The sequence below is a fragment of the Verticillium nonalfalfae genome (assembly GCF_003724135.2).
Source record: "Verticillium nonalfalfae strain VnAa140/NRRL 66861 chromosome Unknown scaffold_58, whole genome shotgun sequence".
In the NCBI taxonomy this organism is placed as follows: Eukaryota; Fungi; Ascomycota; class Sordariomycetes; order Glomerellales; family Plectosphaerellaceae; genus Verticillium; species Verticillium nonalfalfae.
The window spans coordinates 60,149-83,391 of NW_021167283.1; the positions used below are offsets into that span (position 1 = coordinate 60,149).

A 23,243-nucleotide genomic window follows, 5' to 3' on the forward strand; every position below is an offset into this window, starting at 1 on the left:
TGTCGGATACAAATTTCACAGATTTAAGAATTGGATATTGACTCGCATGAACTTGCTGATTTTGTTGCCACACGTCCGCTCATGTTTCAAGCTTCATCACTTTCGTTTTTCTCTTGCCTTCAAGCGTATTACACACCAAGTGTGCGGTCCCCTTCCGGACCCAGATCATGCCGTCTCCTCCGAGACCTGGACCTTGGAAACCGTTCCAGGAACTGAACCGAACCTCTCGTCCTCGCCCTGCCCCACTTCAGGGTACCTCGTGGTGAAGTCGATGTCTGGGGCGGGACGCCTGTCGCCTAGAGGCGAAGCCTCGTGTGTGTAGTGTTCCGAGCCATTCTCTGCCACATCATCACCTGCCAATGTCGAGCTCAGCGCATTGGATCCCATCTCTGGCAGCTTTCTCACATCCTCGGCCGTGTGTGACACCGTCTCGCGGACCTGACCTGTCAGATCCGCAGCCGTCTGACTGGTTGCCTGCGTAACACCTCCCACGCGCTGCTGCACGCCGGCAGCTGACTCACGTACCCTGGCAGAACCCTCTGCCAACTTGGCCTTGCCGCCGCTCGCGAGCGCGTTGGAATTATCGGCGGCAGCAGTTCCGAGTTTCTCGGCTTGAACCCTGGCATCGCGAGCCACCTCGCGGCCTCGTGCGGACGTAACGAGCGGAGCGACGAACAGAGAGGTCAGGCCCAAGATGATGAAGCCAAAAGGCGACAGAATGCCGCTCAGGAAGTAGATGCTGGTGATGACAAGGAAGGCCTGAAGTACGTCAGCTTGGAAATTGCTTCTTCTCTTCGCGCAGAAGACGTACGGCAAACGTTCGGTCGAGTTCCTGGCCTAGAGCGACCTTCTGGAGCTTGACAATGGCATACTGGACGAAATCATGAACATCCTTCAGAGTCGCGTTGAGCGTCGATTCGGGTATGGTGCGATATTCGGTGGGTCGCAACCTCGAGAGAAGGGTCTGGGACGTGAACTGCCTGTTTGCAAACTCGGTGACGGACACCACTGTTGGACGAAGGGGGTCAGAAGCTAGTCGAAGAATCGGAAGGTGGGAAAGAGCTGGAATGCGTACCTCCAAGACTGATGGCGCCATACTTTAGAGCAAGCTGCGTCCATGGATAATAGTGTGTGACGATCAGAGCAGTAAGGGCAGTAAAGTATGCGCCCAGAGTCCTCAGGGGGTCCTCCCACTGAAGATTGTCAGTGTTGTCACGAGACTGGAAAGAGTTGTAAGAAGTCTTTGTCTTACGTTAATGTACTTATAGAGACTGTCCTGCTGGTCTTCATGTTCAACAGCGTCAGCAAAACCTTGAGAAACATACCAGCACATTCAGACATGATCCAGTCGACATCTATGAGACACTTACTTATGATCTCCCTCAGTGGACCCGAGGCCTCGTGACTTTCGTTCATTTCTCTCAGCGAACGGGTCGATCCCTGATCCTCATTGCTGCCGACACGACGCTTGTGTTCATTGAGGATCCTCGCGCGGCTGCGTTGGGTATTGGATGCGTGCTGATCGGCAATGTCGCCGGGAATGACTGTGTCCATATTGGTGGTAGGTGCAACTCGTGATGACTTCAGCTCGTTTCGATGGAGTGAGATGGAAAAAGGTGAGAGTGCAGGAAAAAAGAAGAAAAGCCAGTCGCTCATGCTATCTATTTCAACGGATGGACTTGTAACACAAAAGTTGGAGCAAGAGCGGCTGAGCGATTGGGGTTTCCGTCAGTGACGTGCCCGCATCGTCATATGGTTCACACAACATCTCGATCAAATCAAGGGAAGGCGCTGCTCATGAGCAAATGCAGCTATCCACATACTTGACCGGTCGCGTCATGGCAAGTGCCAACAAACAAGCACCTGCTTGCCATGGGCCCTGGCCCCCTTTTAGGTAAGGCATAAATCAGGTAGCACGAAACGTGATGTAAGACGTGGAGGAGAAGCTCCGCAAGCGTCACCGCGCAACAATCTTTCACCTCAGTCAATCTGGCAGGCTCTGAGAACCCCGTCTCTGTTCCATCAAATTCACCGTCACATGTCGGACTGTTCCTTGGTTTTGAGGTCAGATCATCAAACATGCATCCAGGTGTTATCATAGAGCCCTGACATCAAACCGCCAAGGCCTTTGAGCAACCGACAAGTCCGATTCACACAAAACTGCTCTGCCACGCTAGGCCTCTGGCTGTACACCCGACCGCTGCTCCAGCCACCCCTTCAGCTTGACCCTCAATAGATAGCTCGGTGTACAGCTCCACGCATGGCAGTAGCTGTTGTTATGACAGTCGCCATATGGACTGCTACGACTATCCTCCGGATCGAAACACTCCCAGAAGACGTGTCGGCGCCTGCCCGTATCATACCACCCCAGTACTCGCGAATTAGCTCAAGACATTCCTCTTCGCCACCCACCACGCTCAGCGCCTCGGCGACGTGGTGGTACAGGTACGGCGTTATCGGCCTGACTGCTGTCGCGTCTGCCATGGCTTTCAAAATCGCTGCCTTGCACGTCGCTGGGTCCATGACCCCAGCAAGTGCCATCCAAGCCTGCGATGCCCAGGATACCTGCGCCTGCGGCCCGCTGACGAACACTCTCCTATCTTTGTCGTAAAACCCGCCCTCGGCAGCGGCCACGAGACGAGCCACTGTATTTTCGTATGGCGCCGCCTCGTCCAGTCGACCCGCGAGACGGTTGACCGCTTTCAGCGCGAAGATGACGAGACCATGCATGCCAGCATCGCGGTCGAGCTCCTTAGCCCAGTCGAGGAACTTCCACCCGCTCGAAGCACCGCACGAGAAGATACCCTCTTCCGTGATATGTGCCAGTGCCGCCTTTGTGCTGCCGAGAACCGTCTGCCACAGCTCGCGTCCCGTGTCGAGATCTCCCGTTGCCTCGCAATAATCATCAACAATTGACCCAAAGAGCACGTCGTAATCGATAATGTAGTCTGTAGCAGCCGAAAGCGTCGGTTTCTCGAATACACACGCTGGCAGCGACCCATCCTCACGGGGCACTGCCGCGAACAGGTAAAGGCACCGCTTGACGAGGTCGCCGTCCCCAAACGTGCAGTAGTTTGTGAGCGCCTGCAACCGAAGATCACCGCTCCAAAGCCGTCTGTCTCGCCGGGGCCCGTCTTCAAAGACTGTCTGCATGCAGCTGCGCAGCGTGTTCTGGCTCACCGCGTCGATGCGTCTCAGGAGCTTAGCATCGTCATCGTTGGTCTCGGGGACGAAGCACGGCTCTACGGGATGGCCCGACGGCACAGCGCTTTCTGATCGTGTCACGATCCCGCTGAACTTGATCTTGTACTTGGGCGAGGTGTCGGATATTTGCACACGCAGGTAGCGGAAGGCATGGCGCCGCGGTATCGCCACATTTGTCGGCACCCAATCGACATTGATGACCTCGTCGGGGAGCCAGCTGGTGCTGATCCATGACCGGCATGGGTGAAGCTCCTCTGTAACGTCATATGGTATCTCGCCAAATGTGAGTCTCAGCCGTGCCGGGGCGTCAATATTAAGCCCTTCGGCGCCGAGGTGAAACGAGACGTAGCCGACATTGTGGGAGCCAAAGTCGAGTATGAATTCCTCACCCTTACCCCAGGCCCTGTTGGCGAGCTCCTCAATCGACATTCGGTGAATTGGTCGTACCTTGAAATAGGCTGCCTCATCTGGTCCGAAGGTGATGACCTCTTCGGGCTTGACGTCCCATGTGTGAAGGGCTGGCCGCAGGTTTTCGGCCTTTTGCGCAAACACTGGGTTGAAGATTGTGGCATACACCTTGTCGACCTTTTGGTCCTCGGGAACAGGCGGGTCCGCCATTTGAAGCCCTTACTGTGGGAGTGCCTGTCGCTGTGTATCAACGACGAGTGATTGTGGTCGCACGCTGCGGACGCGGAGTCAGGACGTATCCTTTGAAGTTCAGGGTGAAGATGCTCTGCTGGGATCAAATGCATGAGCCCATCCGCAAACCGGGTAACCATCGGCCACCCAGAAAGACTATAGAAACATCGGTCCGAATGACGCCGAGCTCGTTGTACCAAGCAGCGGATGGCGGATCTAAAAAGTTGGGTAACATGCTGCTTTGGCGTGAATCATGTTACCCCTCCAACAGCACTTCTTTGTCTTACATGTAGAAGTCCACAGCATTCTAATATTAGGACGGCCGTAAGAATAATGCCCTGCATACTCATCATGTTATAAGATAAGAAAGGACCTACTATACTATACAATACGAATGGAATGGACTGGCCTGTTCTGTGGCCTATCCTACCTGACCTGCCTGAGGCACGTGGCCTGACCAGTTTACGAACATGGCCTGACCAGTTTACGAACATGGCCTGACCAGTTTACGAACATGGCCTGATCGATAGGCACGTGCCCCTGTTATCTATATAAGCCTTAGTAGCCTGCCTACCTAGGTGGAGCAATCTATTCACCTTACACTGATAGAATATTTATATAGCCTTAATTATATGCCCCAAGCATGATACCTACGTAGTCCTTAAGAACTATATCCAGTACTAGCTATACTAGAGATTTAGCTATTATAATAAGTACGTACTATATGTGGTTTGAATCTAACAGGAAGTTACTTATAGACTAGAGAAAAGGATAGAGAGTTCAAGCTAAATATAATATAATAACATATAAATAAAGTCGTTATATAGTGATACGAAATGCGAGTAGTGCAGTATAGCGTCTATACTAAAAGGTCTAGCTAACTCAGGGTCTCTGGATTAGCTAGAGGTTACGCCTATAAGGCTAGGTCTTCGCAGTTCATTACTCTATTATATAGGCTATTAACCCTATATATTTAAATAGATACGTAATAGTTACGCAGTTTATAACTCTGCTATCTAGGCCATGAACCCTATATAAGTACAGTAAGTAAGTATGCATTATATAGCCTGAATATATAATTATAATAGTTTAGAGTTTATACTTCTAAATAAGATAATTAACATAGTAGTAAGAGGGCTTTTAATTGAAGTGAGATAAAAATCATGAGTAGCTCACAGGCTATATCAGGCCTCAAAGATCCCTTTCAATTTGAAATTCTTTTCTTCATTGACAGACATACTACCCTACCTATTCTAACGAGTTCCTCTAAATCATCATGAAGTTTTCTACAGCTACCACCATTACTCTGCTTCTTGCGCTTGCCAGTGCAAATGAACTTCGTGGCCTTGGTGGTACGTTAGAATTACTAACTATTCTTCATTCTTACCTTTTTCTTCTTACCCTGACTAATGGTTCGAAGGTGAATGCAGAAAGAACACTGATTGCTGCCCCTGTGATACGGGCTCTGGCGCCTCTATCTACTGCCAGCGTATGCGAAATATCTCTACAGTCTCTTATATAATTAAATCTGACTTCATACATAGCCGATAAGTCGTCGACTACTAAGTACCGCTGCTTACACTTTGGCAACCCTTGGACGTGGTGCCACAATCATCCTGGCAAGTGTGGAGACTGGTCCACCATTGAATAAGGTGTTATCCCTTTGATGACGACTTGAGCCTTAGTAAAAGGGTGTGTACTGTGTCAGAATCTCTAATGACTAAGAGACCGCGGGGTCTGACATTGTCGGAAAGGCGTCTAGTCATTACCCTGTGCGTGGTCAAGTACCTATTAAGTAAGGATTAGCCATTCCTTGGGATAGCAGTCAAACACAAAGTTGAATTCGTCATTAAAGGGACGGCCGAGTGCCTCAGACCTCTGACCAGGGATCCACGTGATCTCTGTCCTCTTTATCTAGTACTCATACAGTCAAGGCTTTATCCCAGCGAGACACTCGAAGACCGGAATCATGCAGCGCCACACTCCTTCCACAAAGCGGTTAAGCCACAGCCGTGGCCCGGCAATCTTATAAGGCATCCTGGCACTCAAACGATTGACCGGGTCTTAGGATTAATTGCTTCATTGAAGCGAATAGTAAATACCGAAACTGGTGGAAAACTTGGAACTGTGGAATTTCCATAAACTAACCACACCCAAATATATATCCTCTCCAATTTCATCGTGGCAATATCAGACATAAATTGAATGCTGTTTTTACACAAAGTACTTGAGGATGCATGCCTGGGCCCAAAGCTAGCAAGCTTGGCATGCCGGTGTCTGAAGAGCATTGGCAGCGGCATTGAGATACTGGGCCAGCTTGCTTGTACCACCGCACTTGCACTTGACGCTCCGCACAAACGTCTGCGTGTTGAGCTTTGCGCCGTCCCAGTTGGTGTGGGTGTTGTCGTTGGGGAAATACGTCTTGGCCTTTGTCGGGCCGAAAGACTGGAAGAGCGCGACGGAGTACTTTGTGTGATCGAGGTATTCGACACCCGCGGCCTTGGCCACCTGCTGAGCATACGTCGCAAACGGCCAGTCGGTCCGCAGCGTGTTGCCATTCCAGTAGTTTCTGTTGACCATGCCGGAGATGATGGGCGTGGCGCCCTTGGCCTTGACATCTGCAATCATCTTGCGCAGGTACCAGCCAAAAGTGTGGACGGTCTCTTTGGCGCCGGTGCTCGTGGTGACGACTTTGGTTTCTTCGCCTATGCCTGGCAGCGTGGCACGGTCAGCGGCTGTCGTTCCGACAGCCGTTGGGTCGCCGTCGTCATTGTGGCCCATTTCTATGAGCACATAGTCGCCTTGGGCCGTCGAGGCCAACAGAGACGACCACAAGCCTTCGTTGATGAAACTCCGAGTCGAGCGCCCGTTTCTAGCCAAGTTGCGGACGTCCAGTGTCGTGTAAGTGTTCAGATAATAGCCCCATCTGGAGAGTGGGTTAGCACTTGGTATTGTTGAGAGAGATTGTTTTATTGGGCTGATTGTCATTCACCCTTGCAAAGCATTTCCAGTGGCATAGTTGGCGGTCGTGCTATCGGAAGATATCAATATCTTCGTGGTCGCCCTTGGCTCCACAGAAAGCGGTGCAGCCAGAGCGAAGCTGGGTGCAAGAGCCGCTGTGGCGAGAAGTACGGAGAGAAGCATGATAAGCAGCACAATGTTTCGAATTAGACGAGACTGGGCGAGAGCGATGGCTGGCTTTCTAGTAATAACCAAGACTCATCCAGCCAGTATCACATTGAGTTTGTGAAGCCATCGTGCATATAAATACGGTTACCCGATCTGTTGTTGTCGATAGACATTCTCCATAAAGGGGGCATACAAGGAACCATGCGGGGTTGACGAAATAGTTCATCATTGGTGGGCATAAATGTCCCGAAGACATCTGGCGAGTGAAGCAAAGTAATTAGGGATTCCCCGCAAAACGGCAACCGCGGCACGATCTCGTTGAGTTGAAGAGTTCCATGTTTAGGTGATATGCAACGAATCATACCTAAAGAATGGTAAATCTGCTGCATTTCTGCCATCCGTACGTCCGGCCTCAACGCGGTCGATCTTGTCAAGGAGCTCTTCGCATTGCCGCCACCACGCAATCGCCTGCAGAACAGCTTACCGAAGAGATCGTCGACTGAACCCTGCAAGTGGTCCCCGAACGAGGTGTTTCCCGAAAGCAGACACGGAACGAGAGGTTGGAAAGTTGGGAACACATCGAGCACGGTGCATTTGGACTCTCACGTCCAACTCCGAAGCTGCGTTTCGGACATTTTATGAGGGAACAATACTAAGCCGATCCATTCGCCCGAAGATTAATTGCTTAACGTTTCTCGTTCAACTCGGAGTTCTTTCTCGATGTCTCAGATTCAGGGCCATAGAGCTTTGTGACTGCCATACCTGCAAGACGGCTAGCGAAACCAAGACCTTATGGAGGTTCAATCCGTCAACAAAAGCTAAGAGGATATCGAGTGCACTGAAAACGTTTTTGGCATCTCATTCGCTTTGTTCTGGAGACAATCACCTTCTGGGGGAGCGGATCTGTCTCGACTCGTCCGCGGTGTCTCAGGAGATGCGTCCACTTGTGGACAACGGCCAGGTGGCCAAGGTATTGAAAACAATCGACGCTGCTGAAAGGATTATACAGGCCGAAGAAAGTGCCATCCACACTTCAAGCAGGCGAATTGTATGCGGTAGGCCAATGCTGGCCATGAGAGAACCCGTTCACCACGGGCGTGTGCCCGAATGCTGCACAGCATGCCGGGCTACCCCATCATTTAGCGTCACCCTCAAACCACCCCGCAGTTATTTCTCTGAAATTACCGGCATGGAATGAAGCATGTTCACAGGGGTAGGGTAGCACTTCGGGAGGTGATCATGCCTTTAACCCCTTTGGGACTGGAGAGATGTCACTTGGTTCCTGGTTTTTGCACCAACGAAAGCTTGGTAAAGCCATTGATGGTCGCGAAAGACGTGGTCAGCTGGGATGGCCTCAGAGGCATGGTCAATAGACTGAGTCCATGAACTGAGATATAAGATGGGCAAGCCTGATTCTCCTGGCTCCTGCTTCTGGGCAACCGGCCTGAGAACGTTAACGCTGGCCTACCTTGTTTGACAGTCAATTCCAGCACGATGAAGACGTTTGCCGCTCTCTGCACTCTGCTTGCTGCAGCACAAGCTGCCACGAGGACCTCAGCCCCATCGGGGTGCATTACCGTCAGCAAATCTCCGGCCAGTGGACAGTTCGGGACGATCCAGGCTGCTGTGAACTCCCTGTCAACGTCGTCCTCGGGCACACAGTGCATCTTCATCAACCAGGGCTCCTACGCCGAGCAAGTCCTCGTCCCGAGCCGCAGCGCTCAACTGACCATCTACGGCTACAGCACGGACACCAGTGGCTACGCAGGAAACAAAGTCACCATTACGGCGAACAAGAGCCAGAAGGACGGGCTCAACAACGACGAGACTGGCACCCTGCGCGTGAAAGCCAACAACTTCAAGCTGTACAACGTCAACGTCGCCAACACGTACGGCAAGGGAAGCCAGGCCATCGCCCTGAGCGCCTACGCCGACAGCGGCTACTACGGGTGCGCCTTCACCGGCTTCCAGGACACGCTCCTCAGCAACACCGGGTACCAGCTGTACTCGCGCTCCCTGATCCAGGGCGCCACGGACTTCATCTTTGGCCGCCAGGCTTCTGCGTGGTTCGAAAAGTGCGACCTCCGCGTTCTCAGTGCCTCGAAGGGCTGGATCACTGGTAAGACCACACCATCGGGATGACATGCCCCGGCCAAACTATCCACGCACATGAGGCTGATGACAAGTTTGCTAGCCAACGGACGTGATTCCTCGTCCAACCCATCATACTACGTATTCAACAACTGCAACATCGCTGCTGCCTCCGGCAACAGTGTGAGCGCTGGGGCGTACTATCTCGGCCGTCCGTGGGGCGCCTACTCCCGTGTCGCGTTCCAGAAGACGACAATGTCGTCCGTCATCAACTCGGCGGGGTGGTCGGTCTGGAACACAGGCGATGAGAGGACCAGCAATGTCGCGTACGGCGAGTACCAGAACACGGGTGCCGGCGCCTCGGGCACCCGAGCGAGCTTTTCCAAGGCCCTTTCGTCGGCCGTGTCGATCTCGACCATCTTGACGAGCAGCTATGCTAGCAAGGGTTACTATGACGCTTCGTACATGTGAAACGTTGCGATGGAGGTCACTTTTGCCTAGGTGCTACTCAGTAGGCCGCCTTTGCCCTGGCTTAGCCGCTTTTGATTAGGTTTCACGACTGTATATAGGAATCGATAACTATGATGAAGTTTTTAAAGTTCATGAAGCTGAATCGATGTTGCTTGGCGAGTCATGACTAGGCGGCAGATGACATTCCATGCACTGAGATTGAGAACTGGCATTCAATTTTTGTCTCCTTTTGCAGCGTAGCGGATGTTATGCCGTGCTGTATTTGTGGCCATGGGCAACGAACAGCTGACGATGGCGATATTCAAGGTGTCCATTGACAGTGAGAGCTGAACCGTCTATCTGTCCAGAAGTCGCTCTGCAAGCTGTCAGCCACGTAGGATCGAAGCAATGGACATATCATTTTAGGTAATGCCACAGTGGACTCTCTTTTCGTGAGGCTTGTGGTACTTTTGCCACCTTCTCCTCTGGGCCACAAATATTCCTTCTGTTGGTGCGGGGTGGTGTGTCGAGTAATGTCATTAAATTAGGCAGACGTGGAAGAGCACAAATTACAAGAGCCGCTTGACGGGCAGCAGCTTCTTACCGCCAAGGCGTCATCCTCAAAAATCGCGACGCAAAGAATCATCAAAGGCCTGCAGTGAAAGCTTCAAACCCTCACCATGTCTACCGCTTACACAGGCCCCTCGGGGGCAGAAATGATGGCCAACCACACGCTCGCTCATGAGATCATCGCCCGCAATAATGACCCGGAGCCCGTCCTCGATGTCGAGGAGCTCAATCTCCTCGAACATTACGTCAAAGACCCAAGTCGGGCAAAGGAGATTCTCGACTCCAAAGGGTACGCCGATGAAGCGCAGAGGTCTGGCAGCCTGGTGACGCATGTCATCTCCCTCCACGGCACCAACACTCCTGGTCTGCAAGATGGGGAAATCAGGGACCTCAGGGAATGGTTCGAAAACGGCCGTGCAGGCAAGGCTTGAATTCTACTCCAACGCAATTCTTGTGCGCCAGTGGCAGTAACACCTTGGGCGGAGTGCCTCTATGTATCGTAGCCATGTCCATCGTTCGCCACACTGGCACGGGGAACGACCTCGCGGTTTTGGCCCGTTACAATGTCAAGCACATACCCCATGACGTGCGTCTCCTTGGCTCAACAGGGCCAACTTTTGATTTCTGCTGCGTCCTGACAGAGACTCTCGTCGATGCAGTTTGTTTCCGCGTCAACATTGTCCTGTCCCATTTCTTTATTGGGAAAATAGCAAGAATTCCACCTACTCGGTCAAGGTGCCAAATCGCATATTTTTGATCTCGTGCGCGTGGCCAGGGGCTTCTCACTGCTGCAGTTCGTCCCTTGCTCTCGCTTGACGCTGACGGTGTCTCCGAGGAGAGGAGGGCACTGACGGTGCTCGATGTACTCCCTGCCCGTGGTTGTCAGCCTGCGTTGCGCCAGCGATCGTCACCGGGCATTCCGCACTCATGTCGAGCAATGATTGCGCTCTTTGTCGGCCATGATGCGCAAATGGGAGATGAAACGATGGACGAGTGAGCACGAGGTTGTGAATAGCTATTGTAGTGTACATGTCATGGAGGACCAACACCACCAGTAACATACATAGACGACATGTTCATGGCTGTAATGCATGACACTGGTCATCATCAGTAAGTGACCCCGCGCCGCTGATCGATATCTCTCATCATTCCGGTCACGATCTTCTTGTCATTCTCCCTCTTGACGTGGCCCTAGTTCTGGAAAAGCGATGAGCCGGAGAGCTAGGATGTCATTGCGAGGATAGGCTCAAGTTCGCTGGCTCACGGCATCCTCAAGTGAAGACCGAAACCATACGGTTCCACGGCCAGAGAGTTCGTCCTGCTGGACAGTCGTAGAGAGTGTCACGTCTCAGAGGAAAACCCCACAACGACTGGAGGGGGACTCGACAATTTGCGACGGCAGAGTGAGTGATCCAGACAATGGAGGGAGGTGGAGGGAGGGTGTGTAGTTGATGGGCAGTCCTGCTCCACCAGGTCAGTAATTTTGTCGACAAGTCGGCAGATACCATCTGGCCTCTGCTTTGGACTGGTTTAAGATGGCAGAACATTCAGAAATGCCACGTTGTGCATATCGGGTTGTGTTTGTGTTCATGTTCATGTCATTCAGCAGCGAGGCTCGACAACGCAGTGGAGCCACAGGCGACTGCAGGCCAAGCAAGTGCTTGCGTGCCTGCCCCTGCCACCCACGCACGGATCCCCCCTCCACGACCAACTGACAGACACCATCGCATTGACAGATCGCGTGCAACAAAGTACCAGAGCTGCAACAATGCCTCTTTGCTGAGCGCATCCACGATTATCCCACGACTCCACCACGAAACCCTCCGACGGCGCAGGTGTAGGTCCAGGTCCTGGTCCCGGTCCGACAGAGACCTCCCCACCGCCAAAGATGTACCACCTGGCAAAGAGTCTCTATCTGCTCGCGACGAGCAAGGAAGGTGGGCAAGCCCTTGGGACCATGGCTCGCGTCCATGGCTCGCGTCCATGGCTCTCGTCCATGGCCCGCGGCGCAAAGCCCCTGCGGCTACGGCACCGACCCAATGCTGACATGACCAGAGTACTCCGTCATCCTCCTCGGCCTCGACAATGCCGGCAAGACGACCTTCCACGAGCAGGTCAAGTCCCTCTTCCTCGCGTCGCACCCGAACCCCAAGCTCAACACGGTGCCGACCGTCGGCCAGAACGTGTCGACCATCGACCTGCCGGACATGTACCTCAAGATCTGGGACGTCGGCGGCCAGATGTCGCTGCGCAAGCTCTGGCAGAGCTACTACGCCAGCGCCCACGCCATCGTCTTCATCCTCGACAGCACCGACCTCGGCGACGGCCACCTCGTCGAGGACGAGCGCGGCGGCTTCCACGCCAAGCCCGGCCGCGAGGACGCTGGCGGCGGCGGCGGCGGCGAGGACGAGGACGGGCGCCTCGCCGAGTGCAAGGCCGTGCTCGAGGACGTGCTGCGCCACTCGGACACGGAGGGCGTGCCGGTGCTCGTGCTCGCCAACAAGCAGGACCGCGAGGACTGCGTCGAGGTCGTGCGCATCAAGGAGGGGCTCGTCAAGCGCGTCTTCGAGGGCGAGCAGGCCGGCAGCATCCGCGACTCGCGCGTCCTGCCCGTGAGCGCGCTGACGGGGACGGGCGTCCGCGAGGCCGTCGAGTGGGTGCGGTCGAGGGTCAAGTGGAACAAGGAGTCGCGGCCGCCTGTGATGAGGTAGCGGGCGTGGGGTGTGTGCGACGGAGAGGTGCACGACGGAGAGAGCACGACGGAGAGAGCACGACGGAGAGAGCACGACGGAGAGAGCACGACGGAGAAGAGCACGACGGAGAAGAGCACGACGGAGAAGAGCACGACGGAGAAGAGCATCACGAATGATGACTTTTTTTTCTTCTTCCCCTTTTTTTTACTTTCTTTCCCAGGCGTTGGGCGCTTGGAGCGAGCATTTACAGAGTGTGGGAAACATATGGAGCGTCCCGGCGCGTGCAGACCATAGAATGACCTGCCACAAACAAGATATTCACAAACATGTAGACAGGATAATCCAGATCTGGGGTATCATTGATTTTTTTTTTTTGCCCTTGAAGACTTCACTTTTTTCTTTTCTTTTCTTTTTTTTTTTTTTTTTTTGATTCGTGCTCACAGGCCTCCCCCCGCCACACGGTCATTCTCCGCCGACAGCTCAGCCATCAGGCCGCCCTTGTCTCTCCTCTTGGCGTCGGCGGCCAGCGTCCTGTCGACCAGGTCCGACAGCTCCTTGACCTTGCGGGCCGCGAGGGCCGCGCACTGGAGCAGCGTCGTGGCCTCGACGGCGTCGCCGCCGAGCTTGGACACCTGGCACACCTCGCCGTGCTTGTTGAGGCTGATGATGCACGAGGCGACGCGCAGCTGCTCCTCGCGCCAGTCGGGGTCGAGCAGCGTCACGTCGTCACCGTCACGGTCGGGGCTGCTGTCGTCCTTGGCGGCGAAGTGGGCAAAGGTGACGCAAAAGGGCGAGTGCAGCCAGCCGAGGGGCACGGGCTCGCGCTCGGCGGGCGTGAAGACGGTGAGGTCCTCGCCCTCGACCTGGGCGTCGGGCTTGCGAAAGTGGCGCAGGGCGGCGACGGCGGCGAGGCAGGCGGCGTCGACAATGTTGCCGTCGTGCGAGACGACGTGGACGTCGGCGCGGACGCTCCACACCTTGGCGCCGGCGACGAGGCACAGCGACTCCATGTCGAGGGCGCCGGAGCGGCGGATCGTCTTCTCGAGGAGCCGCGACAGCAGCATCTCCGTGTCGGTGGGCTTGCCCGGCTCCAGGTGCGGCGACGCCATGGGCGAGAGCTCGGTGGCGAGCTGGAAGATGCCGTCAAAGGGGCGGTCGGCGTGGGGGACCGTGACCTCGGCCGAGATGCGGACGATGACTCTGGGATGACTGGTCAGTCACGGACATCAAGCAGAGGAAAGGAGGGGGCGATGCAATGCACGTCGTGGTACCTACCTCGTCTTGCCGAGGCTCACGTCGACGACGCCGTACTCATCGCCAAAGGAAATGTCGATGGTGCGATACTGGTCGAAGGGACGGCCGTCTAACCTGACGCCTTCATGCAGGGCCTTGAGGATGAACTCCTTTTCGTTGACCGAGGGTTCGGCTTCTCGCGGCATCTTGGCGGCGATGGTGGGAGGACAGGATGCCGAGGTGGGAGGTTGCTCTCACTGGGAGGTGGTGAGCCTTGCGATGAAGCTTTGCGTCTGCGTGATGTTCGCCGTTGAGCGTGAGTCGGAAAGAGCTTGACAAAATTCTGCCAGGCGGCAACGGGCCGGCTCGCGGTACTTTGGGCTGTACCTAACTTGGCAGTGTGGATAGGTACCTTTCTGCCGCCAATCGGCGTTGCATCTTGACTCTGGACTCTGCCTCCTTCCGCCATCATTTCGACACTTCCACCAGCTCGACACTTCCACCAGCTCGAGAACCACCTCCATCCAGAAACATGACCACAGCCCACAGGCCGACCTTTGACCCCGCCCGCGGCAAGGAGGCCCTCCGCGGCCCGGCCTACCACCAGCGCCTCCTGCCCGCCCACACCCAGCTCAAGTTCCGCCAGCGAGGCCAGGGCGGCGCCGCCGACGAAGACGACGACGCGCCGCGCGATCTCGCCGCCGAGCTCCTCGCCGCCGAGGCCGCGCACGCCGCCAAGAAGAACGGCACCCCTCTGCCGCCCCCCTCCGACGCGCCCCCTGCGACAGGCGGCGTCAAGCGTCCCTTCGACGGGCCGGGCGGCGGTGGCGGCGAAGGGGGCGAAGCCGACGAGGAAGATTTCGCCGCCAAGCGGAGGAGGATACTAGAGGAGACGCGGGATATCGATGCCGACTCGGAGGACGACGACGAAGCGGACGACGACGACGATGACGCCGATGACAGTGACGACGACAGCGATGACGAAGAGGCCGAGCTGCAGCGTGAGATGGAGAAGATCCGCAAGGAGAGGGCCGAGAAGAGGGAGCGCGAGGAGCGCGAGAGGGCGGCCGAGGAGCAGGCGGCACGGGAGAAGGACATAGCGCTGGGCAACCCGCTGCTGAACAAGCCCGATTTCAACATGAAGAGGCGCTGGGACGACGACGTCGTGTTCAAGAACCAGGCGCGCGGGACGGAGGACAAGGGGAAGAAGGAGTTTATCAACGTGAGCATCGGACCTCTTTTTTTTCTTCTTTTTTTTTTTTTATCTTTTCTACAAACAAACGGTTGGTTCTTCCTCTGCTGACGCGCTCTCAGGATCTGTTGCGGTCCGACTTCCACAAGAGGTTTATGAACAAGTATGTCAGGTAGATGCGCATCATGGATGCTCCCCTTTCTCGCACCGGCGACGAACACCACTCTACAGAATCTGCTTGACCTCGCCCCGGATGCGCGTGACACCTGCCTTCTTGTCGATAAAGTTGTGCTCGTCAGGCGCAATCGTCTCGCGATAATACGCATCCCCAAAGGCTGCCGCAAAGACCTCCATGCTCGGCACCTCGAACACAGCGCAGCCGTCGTACTCGGCCAGGGGGCTGGGGCCGGCGTTTTCCGGACCGATGGGCGCGACGCCCTCATTGAGAGCTGGCGTGGCATGGACCTGGGGGGCGTCAGCGAGGAGGGGTCAGAGGACAGTGAGCGGGACCCTGGAGGGCGAACGATCGCTCTCACCTGCGTGTACGAGATGAAGCCGTGCTTCTTCATCCAGGGGCGGACCAGCGGGCCGTGGACCTTTTCCCAGTGGTGGTAGAACTGCTCGGGCGTTGTGCCGGCCTTGCGCTTGATAAAGGAGATGCTGATGACCGTCTGGCTGGTGTTGTGGTCCGACATGGTGTTCTTGTATTACGATAGGTGTTAGGTTAGGATCCGGCCAAGGCTGTATTTCATCAATCCAGAGTCTCCCAAACAACCCGTCGGGTGTCACGAATCTTGCTCTCTTTTAGCGTTCTTCATGTTAAGATCCTTGGTGTACATAGCAGCACGGAAAACAACACCCGAACACGCAGCCCGCACCCCCCCATCACAGCTACACCAGTAGTCGGCACGACCCGGGAAACCCAACCATGCGCACACTCACTCCTGCTTCTTCCTCTTCCTCTCCAACCCCTCCGCCACAGCCTCGGCCACGTCCTCGACCGTCGTCCCCCGCCGCCGCTTGCCGATGCGCTCGGCGCCGAGCACCGTCTCGTCGGCGACGACGCGATACACGTCGGCGGCGCCGCGGAACAGGGCCTCGCCCGCAAAGCCGCCGTCGACGCGGTGCGTCTCGCTGATCTCCTCCATCTCGGCCACCCACCGGTACGCCTTGGGCGGCACGGCGACGACGGCGCGCTCCGCCTGCTCGGCCAGCCGCGGCAGCCGCGCCCGCAGCTCGGCCCGCAGCAGCGGCAGCACGCCCAGCGCGTGCGCCGTCGTGAACGACTCGACCGCCAGCGCCGTCAGCCCCTTGCTCAGCGACGCGAAGCACATCTTGAGCCCCGACGCCGCGCCGACGGCCGCGCTCATGTGTGCGGCGCCGAGCGCGCCCGACAGGCGCGGGCCGAGCGTGGGGAGGCTGGCGAGGGCGTGCGGGCCCGCGGTCGGGATGCCGGGGACGGACCAGCCGGATTGGGGGTCCTCCTCGTGTGCGTCCGCGTCTGCCTTCCCGCCGGCCGTGCCGTCAGCCTTGGGCGTCGAACGAGTCCCGTTCGTGCCCGGGTCCGGCGACGACAAGAGCCGCGGCGGCGCCCCGATGATGCATCCGTCCACAAACCGCACCGGCACGCGCGCGCCGTCAAACAGCGACGCCATGGCCCTCGCCGACGCAGGCGCCACGGCGTTGAGGTCCACGTAGTACAGCGGCGGCGCGTCGGCAGGCCTCTCGCCCGTCGCCACCAGCAGCAGGGCATCGACGACGCGCTGGGCCGTGGCGCGGGCGTCGCGCGGCGGCACGACGGAGAGGACGACGGCGGCGGAGGCAACGAGCTCGGCGTCCGAGGCGACGAGCTGGATGCCGGCTGCGCGGGCGCGGGCCGCCGTGTCCTCGCTGCGGCCGGCAATGTTGGTCGTGACCGTGAAGCCCTTGGCGAGGAGCAGCTTGGCGATGCCGACGCCCATGTCGCCGATGGAGAGGATCGCTACGGCCGAGGGGGCCATGGCTGTCTTGATTCGGGGTTTTTCTTTACTTTTGCTAGCGCTGAGCACTGAATTGAATTGGGTTGAAGATGGATTTCATCGTTGCTGCGACTCTCCCTCGCTGTCCCCAATCGAAGGAAGCGGGGTGACGCCATCACTCGTAGCCAGTGCCATCATGCCGAAGTCGGCCATCTTGCGGTAACATGCCGATCGTCAAGGCAGACAAGGTGACTGCGGCGCAAGGAACATGCATGACAATGACTCTCTTGTCAACTTGATCGTGGCATTCAAGAGCTGCGTTGGTACTTCGTCCACACCGAAGCGGAGACCTACTCTACACGAATACATGCCCTCTATGATGGATGAGGAATCTCAGCTCTCAGACGCCGCCCCTACTCGGCCGCCCACCGTGAATGCAATGCAGATCTGCGCAGGCTACTAAAGCCGGATAGATAGAGCGGAGAAGACGAAGGCGAGCAGACATTCCTGTGCATGACCTCGCCGTGAAAGCCGAGCCTGTCACATCTCCCCTTGCTGCCGCTGCTCCTTCATCGAGCAGCTGGGCTCGCCGCTGTCTTGCGCTCCAACGCAAACCTCATCTCACCAGCGCCCGCCTTCTCGCTCGGCTTCGAGCCGGCGCATCCTGTCCTCGTCGTCACCGCCCACAGTCTCGCTTCGTCGCCCTTTACGCCGACTCCGCTTGCCCTCGTCGCCATCATCACCACCGCCCCGCCCGCGCTTCGACCCTGCGAGCGACGCGAGCCCGGCCATGCGCTGCGTCTCCCGGAGAAGCCTCTCTCTGTCGCGCGCCTCGCGCTCCAACGCGTGCGGGTCCTTCGTCTTGCTGGCGCCGCTCGTCGACTCGGGACCCGACCTGGGACCGGTCGGCGGGTTGAACCCCTTGTCGGTCGAGTTGGACGGCTCAACAGATTGCTTCCGGCTGCTACGGTGTCGGTCTTTATCGCGCCGCCGTCGGTCGCGGTCCTTGTCTCTGCTGTCGCGGTCCTTCTCACGATCCCGGTTGCGATCGCTCCGCTCCCGGGCATCATGCTCGCGATCCCGTTCCCTGTCGCGGTCCCGGTCGCGGTCACGGTCTCGGGGGCCGCGATCCTTGTCCCTGTCGCGTTCACGATCGCGGTCACGGTGAGAGCGTCGACTAGACTTGTGGCGGTGATCGTGCTCCTCGTCGTCGCGATGCCTCTCTTTCTCACGCTCGCGGTCGCGGTCCTTGTCTCGGCGGCGGTCGTCGCGGTCCCGGCGGCTGCGGTGGCCAGATCGCTTCGATTCAGCAGGCGAAGCCGACCTCGTCCTCTCGCCGCCGTTATTGCCATCATCATCCTTGAAGCGCGATCTGGTGTCCTCCTCGACATCGTCCTCCTGCTTCCGGCCCTTATGCCGGTGGCGGCGGTGGTCATCCGTACGCTCATCGCCTGATCGTGACGTGGAACGGTGGCGTCGGCGCCGGTGTCGCTGATCACTCCTGCGATTGTGGTCACGGTCGCGGCTACGACTACGACTGCGACTGCGACTGCGACTGCGACTGCGACTGCGACTGCGACTGCGACTGCGGCTCTTGCTAGCGGTCCGAGAAACGGCAGCTTCCGGAGCGGCAACGCCGTTCTCGTGGTCGGGCTTGCTGCCGTGGTCCTCTTGTTGGCGGCCTCTGCTGCCATCGCGACGACTGGTCGTGTCTTGGGTCTGCTGATCCTTGACCTGGGCGGCTGATGCGCTGCGTGACCTGTGTCGGTCCTCACGCGGGCTCGGCAGCCCCGTACCGTTCACAGAGGTGCTACGGTCGCGCTCATCCTCGACCTGGTAGCCGAGGGCGCGCAGGTTGTGCATGCTCGTGTTAGGCAGTCCGCGGCGCATGGCCTTGGGACCGGTGGGCGCATTCAGCGGCACGTCTGGCACGGGCGGCGTGTACACGCCCATCATCTGGTCAGGGCGGCCATGTGGCATGTTACCGTAGCCGGCAGGCCCGTAGCCCGCGGTCGACGCATCACCACTGTAGGCGGCGGATGTTCCGTTGCCTACGACGTTCTGGCCAGAGATCTCCTGCGAGGCTACGGCGGTTCCTTCGCCCTTGCTAATGGGATTGCCAGCCTCGTCATGCTCTGTCGCATCTTGGCCGGTCTTGGTCGCGCCTGCTGCGCTCTGTTCCTGTGAGTCTTCAGCTCTGATCTCGCGTCCAAACTCGTCAACATTGGCTGCCTGTGTCTGGTTGCCCTGGCTGTCGCCAGCACCCGAGCTCTGTGCTGCTCCGGCTTGTCCGTATTGCTGCTGCTGTTGCTGCTGCAGCTGTTGTTGCTGCATGCTGTCGTAGGCAGAGGCCTGGCCATACTGTTGATAGCCGCCGCGGCCCTGGCCACCGTAAAACCCGCGGCCTCGTCCGCGTCCTCGGAACCCAAAGTTGTTGTTGGCGTTGCGACGGTAGTCATTGTGGCCATAAGCACCTTGATTGTAGCCTGGCTGGAATCCAGAGTTATATGCTCCAAAGTCACCCGATCCCATGCCAGCAGCACTTGCAGAATTGTAATTATCTTGGCCGAAATTCCATGACTGCTGTCCGTTCCAGTTATTGGAGCCCGAACCGTAACCACCTCCGAAGCCTCCCATCCCCATGCCTTGAGGGTTGAAGCCGCCGTTCATGTACATGCTCTGCATCGCCATGGGGTCCATGCCCATGCCCATTCCTGGTGAGGGTCAGTACACAAAAGAATAGATTGAGTGTGAGAGGGAGAGGTGGGGGGTGCAAATGTGACTTACCCATCATGGGAAATGAGCCAAACGCGTTGGGCGCCATTCCGTTCTGCATGGCCATCATCATTTGCATCTGATTATAGTCGCCGCCATTGCCAAAGCTCATGTTGAACCCTCCGTTCATCATATTTTGGTTGCTGGCCGTGTCGTCCGCCTCGGCCTGGTCGCCGCTCTTCTCGGCATCTGCATCGGCTTCGCCTTCAGTAGCAGTCTGAACCGCAGTTTCATCGATAGCGTTCTCGTCATTCTGTGTTGCGACCTCTTGTGAAGCACCGGCAGTGTCGGTGTCGGAATGTAGATGGCCGCCAGCCGGCTGTTCGATAGAAACACCGTCCTACGAGGCATTAGCATCTTTTCATAGACTGTGTGTCATGTCCTGGGTGAAGTACCTGAGTGGAAGACGCGGCAGCGTTTGATGCCGTCGGCGCCGTCTCCGTTTCCGTCGACTGCGTCCCGTCACCAGACTGCGCAGCGGCGCCTTGACTCGACAGCGCAACACCGGCAGGCGCGGCAGCGTTGATCATGTCGAGCGCCACGTCAACAGCAGGCGACTGCGAAGCGGTAACAGGCAGCGACACAACGGGTTTCGCATCGACCGGGGTCACGGGCGCCGAGTCCCGGGCATCTCTTTTGGCCTTTTCCTCGCGCTTCTTCTCCTGCGTGCGCAAGAAGACGCGGATCGTTGTGCGGTGGGACTTGTGCGGCGTGCAGTCCTCGGCGGAGACGGGCGAGTGCTCGCATACTGGACAGGCCGATGGCAGTGTTGTCTGGCCTGTGGAACGGTTCGTCGTCAGTAAAGCAGGAGAGGGACAGCCGGTGGGAAAGCAGGAGCCGGGGACCGAGCAGGACGGAGGACTCACAGTTCTCGCATATGGCTTGCTCACAGCAGGGCAGACGATAGGCGTTGACGGCCAGCTTGCTACAGATGGCGCATCGCAGCTTCGTGGGGATGTCTTCGGGTGCGAGGGAGCTGGTGACGGGGAGAAGACGAAAGGTCAGCGCGAAACACAGGCGACGGCGAGGACAAGAGAAGGAAGAGACATACATGATGAGCTCTGCCTGCGCAGGTGTGATAGTGGTAGCCATGCTGCCAACACAGAAGGGCGGGGTGGTTACCCGGTGGTCGGTCGCATGGGTGGGGGTTGTTTGAGCTGGGGATGGGAAATATTCAAGTGCTATTCGGAAGGATGGTGGTAAAGGGAAGAAGAAGAAGATGTTGCCTAATGGGGACACGAGGCAATCTGGATTCAGCCGAGGATGCCTAAGTCCATGTTATGGCGAGAGGCACCCGCCGTTCGATGTGGATTGGGATATTGTTGGGGCGGAGAGAGAGAGACGAGGAGGTTGAGGCTGTTGGTGGGAAGGATTTTGGGCAGTCGCAAGCGCAAGCAAGGTGACGTGAAGTGAGTAGCGACTGCCAGCGCTCGGATCTTTGAGGCGCGCGGAAAAGTATGAATTAAAGCGGGACGCGTTTCGGCTGGCCAATGAAACGGGGTCCATCTCGGTGGGGTTCGGTGAGTTCGGTGAATGTAGCATCCCAAAAGCATCCGGCGACCCGACACATACGGTCACGCGGGGGTTCAACTCGTGCTTGTAAGCGGCCTTGAACTGCCAGGCAGCCTTCGGCCGGGCAGGGCCCCCATGAGAGCTCGCGTGGCAATAGGATTATTCATATCTACAAGCCTGCTATTCCGACCTCCGCTGGGCCATAGTAACAAGGCGAGGGAGGTGCTGAAGGAGGAATTCCAGCGGGCAAGAACCAGATATCAGGCACAGGCAGATAGATGTGCCGGGCAAATGCGCAAGTACGCAAATACAAACGCAAACGGAAACGCAAGAAAAAAAAAAGACACTCATGGACCAGAAAAACAAATAGAGAAAACTCCCGAATAATGACGACATCCAGGTTGCTACCAGCAAGCCCTATCCCGCCCAAGCACTGTAGCTCAAAATGGAAACTCCTCCCAAGTCTCTGCCCTCCCTCTCTCTTCTCTCTTTCTCCCTGCCTCTCACCCACTCGTCGGCAAACCACACAAAGACCCCTCAGCAGGCGCAACTGTCCTTGGCCGCCGCGTCGCGCTGGTTGAGGTTGACCCTCTGCTCCTCGCCGCCTCGGCTGACGGCGTTGGCGGCGCCGGGCCCCCTCGTGCTCTTGAGCGACGTCTCGGGGATGGCGTTGGCAATGGCCGTGAAGACGTCGGCGACATTGTGGCCCGTCTTGGCGCTCGTCTCGAAGAACAGCAGGCTCTCCTCGTCGGCGTACGTCTTGGCCTCGTCGGTCGAGACCTTGCGCGCGTCGCCGCTGGCGTCCTCGCCGTCGGCCTCGCCGTCGGCGCCGTCGTCACCGTCATCGCCGAGGCCGCCGGCCGATCCGGCGCCGCCGTCGTTGGTCAGATCGAGCTTGTTGCCGACGAGGGCGATGACGATGCCCGGCGAGGCCTGGCGCTGCAGCTCGGCGACCCAGTGTTTCGCCTTGACGAGCGACGTCGGCTTGGTCAGGTCGTAGACGACGAGGGCGGCCTGGGCGTTGCGGTAGTACATGGGCGCCAGCGAGGCGAAACGTTCCTGGCCCGCCGTGTCCCAAATCTCAAACTTGATCGTCCTAGTCGGCAGGTTGCACTTTTGTGTGAGGAAGGCGGCTGATGCAAGGTCATGGTCAGCAGCGGCACTGCAGGTTGAGGGGCATGGGGCGCGGGGGTTCTCCTACCGCCGATCGTGGGCTCCTTGTTCTCTTGAAAGTCGTTGTTGACGAAGCGGAGAACGAGCGAGGACTGGTGAGGGAATGGCACGTTAGCTGATGCTGATGCAGGTTTTTGTTCGTTTGTTTCCTCATTCGATCGATCGGTCGCTCGTTCCGTGAACAGTGCTCAGAGTGCTCACCTTGCCAACGGCGGCCTCTCCGAGCAGCACCAGCTTGACGCTGCTGCTCGGCTTAGAGGCAGAGTTTCCGGTTCCCTCCATCGTATGGTAGGCGAGGGCAGATAAGAAAGAGAGCCGACGGGAATGAGACGGTCGGTGGTAGGTGTCGAGAAGAGTCACTGGTGGAGTTGGTAGCGATGCAAAAAGGGACCAGCAGACAGACTGTCCAATATCGTTGCCTAATGGGAGGAGGGGGATTGTTGATGTGTGGTGCGGAGTGATGGTGGATGGTGGATGGTGGATGATCAATGTCGCTTGGTGCGAGAGAGAGGTCGGATGCCGGTGAAACAGCGGGATGTGAGGCGCAACAATGACGAAGCATGCATCAGTCCCGGTGGCATCGTGCGTCTATCTCTACCTGGGCTACCTGGGTGCCTACATGCC

At 57.3% G+C, this 23,243-nt stretch overlaps 10 protein-coding genes across 10 annotated transcripts; 4 read left to right on the plus strand and 6 right to left on the minus strand.

Annotated features, from left to right (window-relative positions):
* Window positions 1-165: 165 nt before the first annotated feature.
* Window positions 166-3,822, minus strand: D7B24_007312 (uncharacterized protein; the record flags this gene model as incomplete). Its single annotated transcript, XM_028641422.1, has 6 exons — window positions 166-759; window positions 812-1,008; window positions 1,076-1,193; window positions 1,253-1,284; window positions 1,371-1,544; window positions 2,364-3,822. The coding sequence occupies 6 exons, from the start codon at window positions 3,820-3,822 to the stop codon at window positions 166-168; spliced, it is 2,574 nt and encodes an 857-aa protein (XP_028494521.1).
* Window positions 3,823-6,096: 2,274 nt separating this feature from the next.
* On the minus strand, window positions 6,097-6,987 carry D7B24_007313 (uncharacterized protein; the record flags this gene model as incomplete). Its single annotated transcript, XM_028641423.1, has 2 exons — window positions 6,097-6,769; window positions 6,836-6,987. The coding sequence occupies 2 exons, from the start codon at window positions 6,985-6,987 to the stop codon at window positions 6,097-6,099; spliced, it is 825 nt and encodes a 274-aa protein (XP_028494522.1).
* A 1,479-nt stretch (window positions 6,988-8,466) lies between these two features.
* On the plus strand, window positions 8,467-9,534 carry D7B24_007314 (uncharacterized protein; the record flags this gene model as incomplete). The annotated part of the gene is made up of 2 exons (XM_028641424.1): window positions 8,467-9,091; window positions 9,167-9,534. 2 exons carry the CDS (start codon window positions 8,467-8,469, stop codon window positions 9,532-9,534), a joined length of 993 nt encoding a protein of 330 aa, XP_028494523.1.
* Window positions 9,535-10,193: 659 nt separating this feature from the next.
* D7B24_007315 (uncharacterized protein) lies at window positions 10,194-10,514 on the plus strand (the record flags this gene model as incomplete). The annotated part of the gene is made up of 1 exon (XM_028641425.1): window positions 10,194-10,514. One exon carries the CDS (start codon window positions 10,194-10,196, stop codon window positions 10,512-10,514), a length of 321 nt encoding a protein of 106 aa, XP_028494524.1.
* A 1,457-nt stretch (window positions 10,515-11,971) lies between these two features.
* Window positions 11,972-12,794, plus strand: ARL3 (ADP-ribosylation factor protein 3; the record flags this gene model as incomplete). The annotated part of the gene is made up of 2 exons (XM_028641426.1): window positions 11,972-12,020; window positions 12,139-12,794. The coding sequence occupies 2 exons, from the start codon at window positions 11,972-11,974 to the stop codon at window positions 12,792-12,794; spliced, it is 705 nt and encodes a 234-aa protein (XP_028494525.1).
* A 419-nt stretch (window positions 12,795-13,213) lies between these two features.
* On the minus strand, window positions 13,214-14,215 carry D7B24_007317 (uncharacterized protein; the record flags this gene model as incomplete). The annotated part of the gene is made up of 2 exons (XM_028641427.1): window positions 13,214-13,976; window positions 14,052-14,215. The coding sequence occupies 2 exons, from the start codon at window positions 14,213-14,215 to the stop codon at window positions 13,214-13,216; spliced, it is 927 nt and encodes a 308-aa protein (XP_028494526.1).
* A 326-nt stretch (window positions 14,216-14,541) lies between these two features.
* Window positions 14,542-15,377, plus strand: CWC15 (complexed with cef1p; the record flags this gene model as incomplete). The annotated part of the gene is made up of 2 exons (XM_028641428.1): window positions 14,542-15,231; window positions 15,324-15,377. The coding sequence occupies 2 exons, from the start codon at window positions 14,542-14,544 to the stop codon at window positions 15,375-15,377; spliced, it is 744 nt and encodes a 247-aa protein (XP_028494527.1).
* A 49-nt stretch (window positions 15,378-15,426) lies between these two features.
* D7B24_007319 (uncharacterized protein) lies at window positions 15,427-17,201 on the minus strand (the record flags this gene model as incomplete). Its single annotated transcript, XM_028641429.1, has 4 exons — window positions 15,427-15,666; window positions 15,738-15,902; window positions 15,977-15,998; window positions 16,144-17,201. 4 exons carry the CDS (start codon window positions 17,199-17,201, stop codon window positions 15,427-15,429), a joined length of 1,485 nt encoding a protein of 494 aa, XP_028494528.1.
* Window positions 17,202-17,780: 579 nt separating this feature from the next.
* D7B24_007320 (uncharacterized protein) lies at window positions 17,781-21,026 on the minus strand (the record flags this gene model as incomplete). The annotated part of the gene is made up of 5 exons (XM_028641430.1): window positions 17,781-19,873; window positions 19,947-20,274; window positions 20,330-20,712; window positions 20,801-20,910; window positions 20,986-21,026. The coding sequence occupies 5 exons, from the start codon at window positions 21,024-21,026 to the stop codon at window positions 17,781-17,783; spliced, it is 2,955 nt and encodes a 984-aa protein (XP_028494529.1).
* Window positions 21,027-21,983: 957 nt separating this feature from the next.
* On the minus strand, window positions 21,984-22,901 carry D7B24_007321 (uncharacterized protein; the record flags this gene model as incomplete). The annotated part of the gene is made up of 3 exons (XM_028641431.1): window positions 21,984-22,579; window positions 22,648-22,711; window positions 22,821-22,901. 3 exons carry the CDS (start codon window positions 22,899-22,901, stop codon window positions 21,984-21,986), a joined length of 741 nt encoding a protein of 246 aa, XP_028494530.1.
* Window positions 22,902-23,243: the final 342 nt, after the last annotated feature.